At 32.9% G+C, this 12,705-nt stretch overlaps 1 protein-coding gene across 1 annotated transcript; it reads right to left on the bottom strand.

The window, feature by feature from the left end:
* Nucleotides 1-7,097: 7,097 nt before the first annotated feature.
* LOC145618928 (ruBisCO large subunit-binding protein subunit beta, chloroplastic-like) lies at nt 7,098-11,361 on the bottom strand. The gene is made up of 15 exons (XM_081673542.1): nt 11,225-11,361; nt 10,384-10,636; nt 10,162-10,287; nt 9,822-9,959; nt 9,626-9,721; nt 9,303-9,545; nt 8,986-9,220; nt 8,737-8,906; nt 8,571-8,648; nt 8,407-8,478; nt 8,215-8,319; nt 8,024-8,116; nt 7,832-7,924; nt 7,542-7,665; nt 7,098-7,452 (listed from the first exon to the last, which is right to left on the bottom strand). The coding sequence occupies exons 2-15, from the start codon at nt 10,621-10,623 to the stop codon at nt 7,439-7,441; spliced, it is 1,827 nt and encodes a 608-aa protein (XP_081529668.1). The 5' UTR covers nt 10,624-10,636; nt 11,225-11,361; the 3' UTR covers nt 7,098-7,438.
* Between the last annotated feature and the right edge of the window lie 1,344 nt (nt 11,362-12,705).

Here is a 12,705-nt window from a genome sequence, read left to right as displayed (position 1 = left end):
GCACACTTCCCAATCCAAATGTAGACTTTCCCTCTAATTTCATTCTCTCTTGAATCATATCTCTATTCCAAGTTGAAATTATTGGGTATGTCCTTGGTTGCTCAATACCTCTTTTTTGCACTCGATCACAATACAACAACTGTGCCATGACAAAAGCATACCAAAACATTATTTCCATTACGAATTTTTAAAAAAATGAAACCAAGATATGCATTAACATCTTGAACAAACATAATTAAAAACCTTGAATTTTTAACATATTAATATATTGCATTAAAATTTTGAACACTCATAAGAAAAAACCTTTAAACAAACACAGGAAAATAAGAAATTAAATTTTGAACAGTCATACAAAAACTTTTGAACATAAGAATAAAAGTTATAATTTAAATGCTTTAATAAGGCAAACACATTTTGATCATATGCCTTTTTTAATTTTGAACTAATAGGTATAACGTTTGAACATTATGCAATACAATATGAACAAAAAATTTAAAATAACAAAAGTCAGAAGCATACCAACAGGAAAGGCAGTGGTCCCTTGAAAAACCCCTTGGTGTTTTGTTTCCACTCAGGCACTGTGGAAATCAGACTTTGTAGCACATATTTGCACCAATTCAATCCCTTTATTTCATCACAATCTTGAATTGAGTGTAGGAATTTGTAGTGGCAGTGAAGGTTTTGGCTTGTTTTCATCATTGAGTTCACAGCAAGCACAAGGAAATCTATTTTGAACATTTCAGTTGCTTCCCCTGTGTTCTTCTCTTTTGACTCTATGTCTGCCGTGACATATTTCCTCCTGTGCAAAGCTTGCTGATCCCTCTTGTTCTTCTTTTCTTCCTCACTTTCATACTTCTCAAATATCCATTGTGTTCTAGGGCTTCCAGTTTTGCACCCCCACATTTACCTCCACCTCATCAAAGGTGTCACTAACTCCAAATCTTCATCTTCTTCCTCTGCCTTCTTTGGCTCTTTTTCTGTAACAACTTTGTTACCTCTAGGTACTCCATATACAATCTGAACATCTTGTTCAGTGATCTCCACTGTTTTGTTAAGTGGCAAGTATAGAGTGCTGCTGTTTTCTTCAAAATGTTTTAACAGCCAAGCACAAAATACTGCATCATTTTGAGGCAAATTTACAGAAAGAAATGCCCCAAATCCCATATCCTCGACTGCTTGTTTTTGTTGTGGGGTTAAGTTACTTACAAACTTCATAAACTTAACATGACCCACTCTAACAGTTAGCTTATCATCTTCAACCTCCTCATCATCACTCAAGTTCACTACATTGTCATCAATCAGCTCATCTTCATTAACTTTTCTCTTTCTCTTTTTCTCAATCTTCTCAACTTGTTTTCCTTTGTCCTTTTTTTGAACTTCTTTAGCCTTTTTCTGAACTTCTTTTCCCTTCTTCTGAACTCCCTTTTTAACAACCTTTTCTGAAGGTTGTCCTCCTTCCTTTCCACCAGTTTTTTCTTTGATCTGAACCCCCTTCTGTGTTTTTTGAACCCCCTTTTTAATCTTTTGAACTCTGTTAAACTCTGATTCTGGAATAACCTCTGCTTCAACAGGACTCTTTTGCCCTTCTAGGGTACTTTGGCTGCGTAACACTCTTGTTGTTGTAGGTGTTGTAGGTGTTGTGTTCTTCCTTTTTTTTGTAGCTACGTGCTTCCTTCTCCTGTTTAAATTATTTATATAAGTTAAAAAAATATTTACATTTATGTATTTAAATGAACATTACACTATAATAAAATGATCAAAAACATATTAATATTTTACCTAGGCTTTGGCTGACTATTATTGTCACCATTGCTTCCATCTGGTTCAGAATTTCCTGTAGGTTGTTCAATATTGGGCTGACCATTATTGTTACCATTGCTTTCTTCTGGTTCAGAATTTCCTGTAGGTTGTTCAATATGTCCTGTAGGTTGTTCAATATGTCCTGTAGGTTGAACAGGATTTTCAGAATTTGGTTGAGGTTTTTCAGGATTTTCAGAATTTGGTTGAGGTTTTTCAGAAATTCCAGGTTGGAGTTCAGAAGTTCCTTTGTTTAGTTCAGAACTTGTTGATGAGGGTACAGAAGTTTCTGGTTGATTTTCTGATGGGATTTCAGACATTTGTGGAGGTACATCAGAAGATTTTTTTGGTTCTTGGTGTTCAGTGGGTTGGGAGGGTAGTTCAGATGTTTCAGGATGTTGTTCAGATGTTTCATGGGGCTCTCCAGCATTTGGACTGTTAATAAAGTAAAATTACAACAAAATTAACATATAATATGAATATAAACTAAATTTTATATGAACATATCCTAATTTTTTAAAGGGTTTTCATCTGAAAACTTAATAATTAATTATTATCTATAATTCCATTACAAAGTTAAATGAAATATGTTCAGTGGCTATTCATTGTTGTTCAAAAGATTTTTCTGGGTTGTTCAAAAATATATCAATACATAATTAAAATTGATAAACATGCATGCATATATACAAACATAAATGCAAAATTCTGGGTTGTTCAGTGTTTGTTTTTTATTGTTCAAAATTTTTTAAAGGGTATTCATCTGAAAACTTAATAATTAATTATTATCTATAATTCCATTACAAAGTGAAATGAAATATTTTCAGTGGCTATTTATTGTTGTTCAAAAGATTTTTGTGGGTTGTTCAAAAATATATCAATACATAATTAAAATTGATAAACATGCATGCATATATACAAACATAAATGCAAAATTCTGGGTTTTTCAGTTGAGTATTTATAATTCTTCTTCAAAAAAATAACATATATTCACATTGAACAGGAATCATATGAATTAAAAGTTCAAAATATACCTGTTTGATGGACTTTCTGAAATTACTTTGTTTAATTCTTGCAAAATTTTGTGATCAACAATTGGACTTGCTTTTATATCTTCCAATTTCTTCATTTTTGGTGTTTTCGTTTTGAACATCTTAATTAATGTCCTGTTCAACAAAATTTTGTATCAAATTATTTTTCAATTTCAAAAATTAGGGTTTAAATTGCTCGTTTTGTTAGTAATTAGAACAAAATATTACTTACATATTATCGTCTTCATCATCAGACGAACTTTGTTGCGATTTTCTACAAAAAAAAAAACAAAATTATATCTATTATTTAACATTTCAAAAAATTAAACAATAAAAACTTAACAAATTGATCAAAATCGAGTAAAAATCAAAGTTATTGGAGAGATGTTCACCTTTTTGAAGGTGTTTTCGGTGAATCTTCTTCGTTCGCCATGGAATTGCAGTAGTTTTTAGAGAGAGAAATTTAGAGTTGAGTGAGAAAAATGAAATGAGGAGAGAGAATTGCAAATGAATTTATTAGATGAAGCTTTATAATTTATGAGAAGAGAGAGAATGATTTAAAATGATTAAAAAAATAAAGTGGCGGTTATTTTAAAAAAAAAACTGAAAAACGGAACTCCGTTTTTTTTCTGGGTTGGGCGTGTTTTTTGTTTGGGCTGTGTTTATTGGGCCGCGTGTGGGTTAGAGCATGTAGTTTACTGTGCACCATGGTGCATAGAATACCAATTGTGTGTTAACCCCATCTAGAAGTCCATTTGTAGCTAGGGTTAGTTTATTTTATATGCTCGTAAACCTACGAATATTAGAAAATTAAATTTATGTACTTCGTATATATTGTTACATCTCTCGGGTTGATTGCATGGACACAAGATAAATGGTTTGCTAACCTTTCAGACACGTCACTTATATAAAAAATATAAAAAAAAAAGGATAATTTCTACAATGATACATGACCCATGTTCATTTTGGTCATGTATAATTGTAGGCTTGTAGTAATTGAGGGTAAGATATGTCATTTATATAATTCGCACATGACCAAATTGAATGATGGACAAAATCTGAGCTAAGTCAACTTATGACACTCGAAATAGTATCAACATCATACGAAATATCCTAGCTTGCATTATGTTTAGTGGAAGACTTGTACCCTGTTTTGGAAAGACTCCCTATACATCTACTTGGTAGAGTATTTGAGATTTTGAGTTATCTATCACGGAGTACGAATTATTATTTATACAGAGAAAACCTTTCACAAAATTACATAGTTCCTTAAACAGTTAATCCCTTAATAACCATTTTTCCACTACATAGTTAACACTCACTATCACGGAGTGAGGGATAGTTTTAGTAGTTAAAGCTTCCTTATGGCTCTCTAAATACCAAAAAACAATTCTCCAACTCAAAAGCTCAACTCTAATTTATTAATAAGTCTTTTCTTAACTCTATTGCACTTTTACCTTGATGATTCGCCTTATTAATATATATATTATAATTGTAGTGTTACTTTCTTGGTTTTTTTTTTTTTTTTTTTTTTTGATGTAAAGAGAATCGTAAAAGTAATGATGTATGTTTATTTCAAAAAGAAAAAGATGATGTATGTAGACGAAATTCAATGCATTATCTTGAGTATTAGTCCCCAAAACTTTAGCCAAATAAGACAGTTAATATCTATGCTATCTTGATTTTCTAATTTGCTGAATGACTATGTGTTATACTCGTACTACCTCTGTTTCATTTTACAAACAACACTTTGATGACATATGCACTATATATTTACATACTTTGACTTGCTTTGGTGATTTAATTTATAGACTTATAGAAGTATAATCATATTGTGATATCTTGTTAGATTTATTTATTTGCCTCATTCGGCTCATTGTATGACTAAACTCTTATGAATAGTACTGAGATGATTATGCCTTTAAAAAATGTTTTATTTACACATTACCCCTTTTTAAAATATGATTACACTTTTATTAGTATTGAGACGATTTTGTCCCTAAAATGTTATCATTAATGTCATTTTAAAAAAAAAAATTCTTAAAGATTGTGTGTGGATATTTATACCCCTAAAAAAAAAATATTTGTTTACATAATTTTCTCTCATTTACTAACAACTAAAATTAAGGCCAAACCGATAAAATTTCCCGGACATGACTAGCTATAATGAACCCTAGTAATATCAAAATTTTATAACTTTTACTTATTAATAATTAAAAATATTAGAGATTGAAATAATGATTGAAATGCATGAAAAATAAAAAAAAAGGTTTAAGGAACCAAGAAAGACATAGATAACCTTCAATTGATAATAATAATAATGCTCCAAAATTTTGCCATTTCATGTAAACTCTTGTCTTAAATAAACTCGAAGTTCCTGAGTGAATAACGTTCCTGAGTGAAGTGTCTCATTTTTACAGTTTCCCACAAATTGATACATTTTTGTTACGCAAAACAAGGCACTTGCATTATATTTTTGCTAATTCCGAGCTCAATTCGGACCCCTAAAACCTAAATTGGCCCCTAAAACCTTGATCGAAGATTTTTCGACTTGTAAACCGATAAAAAAGTTTAATCAGGCTGCAATTTACAATTTATATGAACTTTTGAGCAGCAATTTGCAATTTTTTTTAAATGGCTGCAAATAGCAAAATACGAAATTTAAATGACTACAATTTGCAAATTTTCCAAAATGAAACATAATTACTTTAACACTCATTAACATAATCAATTAAGTTCATAAAAAACCATCATCCATCAATCATAACTTTGCATCAAACTTCTAGCTCCATGCTAGGAATATCCATGACATTTCCATGATTCCTTAGTTCCTTAAGTTGCTTATGATCTCATCATGACATGTTCATTATATATTTATATATAATGTGTACATCGCAACAGATTAATTTAATTAGACAACTATCATTTATTAGTTTGTAATTATCAAAACCTTTTACATCGATCAACATAAATCATGTATGACGAGCAAAATCAATAAACAAAATTATAACTCCACGCGACAATCATTAGAACAAACAAAACATGTAATGTGCCATAGAAAATTAGAAATACATGTTTGTTTTGGCTTCGAATGTATAGTAAAGACATTGATTAGAATTTAAAACAGTTAACGACCACTTTATTTAGTACGGTATGATTCCTAAATAGTATAATGCCAATACAATAATGCCATTTAGAAGTCACCTCCATTTTTCTACATAGTTGAATCCATGATGATCAACTAATTCAACTACATAGATCAATTTATACGAGGCATATTATAATTGGGCAGTTAACATGATAGAAGATAAGGATATTTGTTAATTGTTGTGCTACAAATCATGCTTTAATTATTACTGCCTATATTATGATGATTAATTTGCATTATAAACTATTACTTCAACCTCTTTGTCTAATTGTTATTTGAGCCTTTGAGGTCAATCAAAAAGAAAAAGAATTATTGTTATGATGAAAGATTGCTAGTAAAATATTACTACTAATTCTAATGACCAATGAATGTTTAACAAAAGCCAAAAACATGCTTGGTCAAGATAACAACTAGGGCTGGTCCTACTGTAAAACATATACTTAAGGCCTGTTCTAATATACTGAACTGAGCTGAGCTGAACTGAACTGAACAGAATTGAACTGGAATTGAACTAAACTGAGAGGAGGAAATTAGAAACTGAACTGAACTGAACTTAAGCTGAAGAGAACTAATCTTCGTTCGGATCAATTGATAATGGAGTTGTTCTACAATGATCACAGTCCTTAGGTTAGGCTCGAGATTTAAAAATATTTGGAGAACTTTGCCTTAGTTCAAGGCTCGAGCAAATTTAATTTGGTTTAACTCCGCATTAAAGTTAGGCTCGTCTCAAGGGCGGCCCAACTGGCCTGGTGAATTCTGTCACATAGGGTGACATAAGTTTTATCTTATATGGCTTGGGAGCGTATCCAAGGAGATGTACCATTGTACCTTGCCCCTTTGTCGCTTGTCTACCTTTGTGGACAAATAGAATAGTAACTCATTTATTGCTTATTCCTAATTTGAAAATACATGTACTTTGTAACGTTTATTGGGTTTTTTTTTTTTTTTTGAAAAAACGTTTATTGGGTTTTAGGATTGGGACATTAGGTATAAATTATGTATCAAGCTAGTTTACAATTTTCATTTTGAAATTTCAAAAGTTTGTGTTTAATGTGATGTGTGTTAATTTTGAAAATTGACGACAAAAATTGGAGAATCCTGTTACTTGTTTACAAAATTTGAAATTGTCGGCGACAACAAAATAAACAAGATAGATTGATTTGTAACCATTATCATTACACTCAAAATTGGGATTAGTTAGCTTCTCACACAGAATACCACCTATATCTTCCTAAATCAGAGCCTTGATCTGGCCACTGTCCATTTCAAAGCAGCTCAACAGAATACGAAACATCAACAAGAGACAACATCTCGATCAAAATTTCCTGCCATAATGCAACTCGAATAATGTTTATCTCAATCCTGATTTTCAAGAGTTCTCGTTCAGATTTATGCTGATCTGCAACATGGACGGTCAAGTATCCGTAATGATTGAAGATTGTTCTCAGAACCGTACACACAGGGCTTAATAACCGAAACCTGTAACAGAAATATGGTTTAGTAAGAAATTAAAATATGAATGAAAGTAATTAGCATTACGCCATTACAGGAAAAAACAAGGGACATACCAGAGTTGTCCATTGGGTTTTCCATAGGAGCTGGTTCTGGCTCTGGGATCTCAGTAACCACGGCATCTGATGTTAGGAACGTCTTTGCTACAGATGCAGCATGTTCCAAGCAACACCTTACCACCTGCAAATTGCAACTCATAAATACAGAGAAAGAAACCATCTTCATCTCAATTACCCTTCAGCCTTCACTATTTGATCTTGGAAATGAGCAATTGATAGTCATATAGATGCATCATCCTAAGCTTAAGGATATAATATGAAGTTAAAAAAAATAACATAAATCAAACCTTAGTGGGATCTATGATTCCAACAGCCATCAGATCCTCGTATTTTCCGGTTGAAGCATTGTATCCAAATCTCAGGTTGTCATTAGAGAGCACCTGAAAATATAAAATGCATGGATCAATAATACGTGAAGGATTTTCCAATTCACATTGTTATCATGATGTATACAATAGCTTAAAATGCATTATCTTGACCTTTTCTATTACTACTGCTCCATTAACTCCTGCATTCTTGGCAATCAGATCCAGTGGATAGCTAAGCGCTCTTTTAACAATATCTGCTCCAAGCTGAAAATATGTATGATTTCAAAATATTAGTTCATCTAGTAGGGGAGATAGATATTGACATCATTATGATCATAAGAGCGGATTTTGACAAAGAGAACCTTTTGCTCGTCATTTTCAAGTCTCTCTTTGATGGCATCTACTTTAGCCGCTAGGCGCAGCAAGGTGCACCCTCCACCTACAACTATACCTTCCTCTACTGCTGCCTGACAAGATTACAAGTTTGAGTCAGTTTTATCCCTAAAACTATAGGGTGAGTCATAAAATCTCAGGAAACCATTCATAGAGGATACCTTTGTTGCACAAAGAGCATCCTCTACCCTCAACTTCCTTTCTTTAAGCTCTGTCTCAGTTCGTGCTCCAACCTGTGGGAAATAAAGAAGAAAAACATATAAACATATAAATACATAAATAGGGAAGAAAATTTGGTAGCATGTCCAAGTTCACGAAGAATCACCTGGATGACAGCAACACCACTGGAAAGTTTTGCAATTCTTTCATTTAGTTTGTCTTTCTCATAAGCCGAGTCTTCATCCTGAAAACCAATGTTATCGATATCAGGCTCAATATTCTACAATTTAACAGCCAAACAAGAAAAGTTGTAAGAGGATTAACACTAGTACCTCAGCTTGCTTCTTAATTTGGGAAATTCTCCTAGCAACGGCTTCTTGTGTGCTTCCATCCCCAACAATGGTAGCTGTCTCCTTGGTGAGCACAATTTTCGCTGCATGTCCCAACACCTCTTTGCCAGCTTGGTCTAGTGACAAACCAACCTCATCTCTGATCACAGTTCCTGTTGATAATTCAGTTAGCACCCAAAAAGTTGAGGGACTTGACGTAAATGATAACATTCTGATATTCAGGCAACTTACCTCCAGTAAGGATAGCAATATCATCAAGATATTGGTGTCTGCGATCTCCAAAACCTGGTGCTCTCATTGCAGCAATCTTAAGAGATCCTCTGAGTTTGTTTACAACTAGTGTAGCAAGAGGTTCTTGCTCTATATCTTCCGCCATAACCAAAATTGCATAGTTGTTTTTAATTGCATCTTCCAGGACATTAACAAGCTCTCTTGCATTTGTAATCTTCTTGTCAACCAAGAGCAACTACATAGCCAACAAGACATTAATCATCCTATGTGATACAAAACGTTAGGCACAATTTTGTACTCGAATTCAGGATATATACCTTGCAGTTTTCGTACTGAACAATCATTTTCTCACTATCAGTAACAAAGTATGGTGAGAAATAGCCACGGTCAAATTGCATTCCTTCAACGACATATAAGCTGTCTGAAGCACTTGTCCCTTCTTCGAGAGTTACTATGCCCTTGCGCCCCACTTTGCTCAGAGCATTGGCAACCATATTGCCTATTTGATAGTTATTTCCTGCACTAACAGCAGCAACATCTGCAAGTTCGTTGTCTTCAACCTGTAAGTCATAAAAAAAAAAGTCCATGTTTAGCTGTGAAGCATTATTGACATTTATTATAGCAGCAGGAAACAGCTTACCTCTTTGGACATCAACTTCAGCTCAGATATCAAACCTTTTGCAGTATTCTCAATCCCCTTGGCTATTTGTATAGGATTTGCCCCAGCCAATACAATCTGGAAATATACAACCACTTATTGGTCAAGCATGTTGTTCAACGCCAAATAACATTATACTTTCAGAGGTGTACATTAATTATGTGTAATTTTCTCACACCTTGACACCTTCGGCAATCAAACCTTGTGCTAAGACTACAGATGTAGTGGTCCCATCACCTGCTAAATCATTAGTTTTAGACGCCGCTTCTCTAACAAGCCTTGCACCAATGTTTTCGACAGGATCTTCGAGCTCAATCTGCATACAAAACAGCTTATTGATGTCAACAAAAATAGAGTACATAAACTTCAAAAGAACATCTCCAACATAAACATATTCCTATTAGAATCAAAGAATTCTAAAAAGCAATGCTGACTTGCTGAGTACTGCCTTTAACTTTTGAAGAAGTAAAAATCAGCAATCAGCACTAAAGGAGCCAATGTTTTCATATAGTTCATACCTCCTTGGCCACAGTTACACCGTCATTAACAATTTTAGGAGAGCCATACTTGCTCTCCAAAACTACATTCCTTCCTTTGGGACCGAGAGTAACACCAACAACATCTGCAAGCTTATTCACACCCGCCTAAAGTTTCAAATCAGAGCAGCAATGTTAGACACTAAACCAATACACAACTGCCATCATTATACCAGTAATTCAGAAAACACTACCAATACTAACCTGTAGTTTTCTAATAGCAGCTCCATTCTTATTGAAATGCAACTCTTTTATTGCCGCGTTAATCTTTAAGGAATGCCTTTTTCTAGGTACTACATAACTTCGACTACCTCTAGAAAAACTCGATGATATGCAATCCAACGAAGATAATTTGTGTGACGGGTTAATACTTTTCTTGTCAATTTGGCTTCCAACAGATGTCAAAGACCCAATAGCAGACATTGTTACAAAACTTGATGCCATTTTAAACAGAATCCTGATTACAGAAATGCAACTTTTCAGATCATCATCACATACATAGAACCAATTGACAGCAATAATTCACCTATTTGTAAAACAAAACTCCAAAAACCAGTGATTACAAACAATTAGTCTTGGGGTCAATTAAATTCAGGTGTAATCATAATGTCGACTAGCTTAGTTGGTTCAAGTCTAGAGAGCGGTATTGGTACCATGGTTCGGGTACCCATTGGCCATAATTACCGAGGCCTCAATTAAATCCCGATTACATCACTGTCCTTTGTTGCAGCTTATATACTAAAACAATGGGTAATTAAGACACTTTGAAGCAAATTCAAGCACAATTCAGTGGATAATAACAATGGGTTTCATTTATTTTAGTCATAAAACCAACAAAAATCCAACAACATATTCTAATTAAGTAAAGAACAACCAAATTATGTAGGAAATAAAGCATAAAAAAAGCCCAATTAGTTAAGCAATGAAGAACATACAAGAATATGCAATGTTAGAAAATTAATTATAATGGTAAGTTTTAACAGCATGATAGAGAAGTATACTTGGATGAAATAGTTGAGAATTGAGGAAGATGGAAAGAACTTACCCAATGAAAATGGAGAGGAAGCAGGATGTTGTGACTGAAAACTGGGTTTGTGGAGGAATGATAAAAGGTTGTTATGGTTCATTGGATAACGTTTAACACATCGAGTGTGGAACGTTCTAGTAGATGATGGTCAGTTGGTGTTTCACTGTTTCTTGCTCTGTAAATTAATTTTAGTCGGTAAAAATAATTTCAGTTTTGTAAATTAATTTCAGTTTAGCAAAAATAATTTTAGTTCAGTTAAAATTATTCAAGTTCAGTAAAAATCAGTAAATTTAAAAGATATATTATAGAAAATTAATAAAAAATAATTTCAGTTTAGCAAATATAATTTCAGTTAAGTAAAAATAATTTAAGTTCAGAAAAAATAAGGTGATGTGAACAGGATCTTTGTTTGTGTACCATTCAAAAAATAGTACCATTGAATCATTAATGGTATATTTTGTGTATTATTAATATCAATAAAATTTACCATAAAACTCTAATTGTACTATTGAAAAAAAAATTATAATTTAATTTGGCTATAAGCATGACTACCTCGACCATTAATAAACTTGTAATTTCAAATGTATGTTACTCTCTGAAAGACACATATTTTCACACATTTAATCGACTTTCATATGTAGTATAATAAGAGATAAGTAGGGTAGTTGGGTATTATAAAATTATTCCCTTTGACCCGGTATAATCGACACGTTAAACTATTTTCACTATTCACCATTTTATAGTGTCATATTAAAACAAATTTAATGTAACTGGAGAGGTTTTATTTGCTGGGGTGCGCTGCATTCGTGGCTACTGGCAAGGGCAGAGCCACAGGGACTGGTGGAGGCCCGGCCTCCTGGACTAACCATCAGCTCTTTTTTATTTTTTTTTTTTTTTTTTGTGTGTGTATGTATGAAGCTGGCACTCTTAAAGTTTTATGATATAATTAATTTTGTACATAATTACTATCTTAATTGCGAGAGCTCAGTGGTAAAGTTGTTTGAATAGTAAACTATGGAACCACAGGCTTCAAGATCGATCCTTAATGGCACACTTCTTTCAATTTTTTAAGTACTTCATCCGTTTTTTTACTTGATCCATTTGACTTTTACACTATTTACCACCCCTCTTTCGACCGTCTTTTGTGAATAGTATGTAAGGAAAAATATATTCATGTGAGATCTTTAATTCGTCTCAGTAAGTACTATCATAATATATAACTTTTGTAATTTTTACTTATGGAGAATTAAAGTTACTGATCGTTAAAGTTTTGCATTGGCAAGCATGATAAAAGAAACAGGTCGAGTAAAAAAGAATAGAACACACTTCCACATTTTATTATATGATCGCAACGTAGAGCTGTCAAAACTAACCCGATCTGGCGCTCTAATAAGTTCAGTTCAGTTTAGTTCAGTTTAGCTCATAATTTTCTTCTCTCATAAAATATTCATTTAAGATCAGTTTAGTTCAGCTCTAATAAATTCAGTTTAGTTCAACTC

This window comes from Chenopodium album, chromosome 27 (genome assembly GCF_948465745.1).
Source record: "Chenopodium album chromosome 27, dcCheAlbu1.1, whole genome shotgun sequence".
NCBI classification, from domain to species: Eukaryota; Viridiplantae; Streptophyta; class Magnoliopsida; order Caryophyllales; family Amaranthaceae; genus Chenopodium; species Chenopodium album.
The sequence above is the reverse complement of the archived record's forward strand: the minus strand, read 5'-3'. Positions and strand labels throughout refer to the sequence as shown.

Bases quoted from the DNA above. Each gene is read 5' to 3' on its own strand.
- LOC145618928 (XM_081673542.1), bottom strand. From the start codon at position 10,623: ATGGCATCAAGTTTTGTAACAATGTCTGCTATTGGGTCTTTGACATCT. The intron at 10,288-10,383 runs GTTAGTATTGGT...TTGAAACTTTAG, and splicing joins CTGCTATTAGAAAACTACAG to GCGGGTGTGAATAAGCTTGC. The intron at 9,960-10,161 runs GTATGAACTATA...TTTTGTATGCAG, and splicing joins GTGTAACTGTGGCCAAGGAG to ATTGAGCTCGAAGATCCTGT.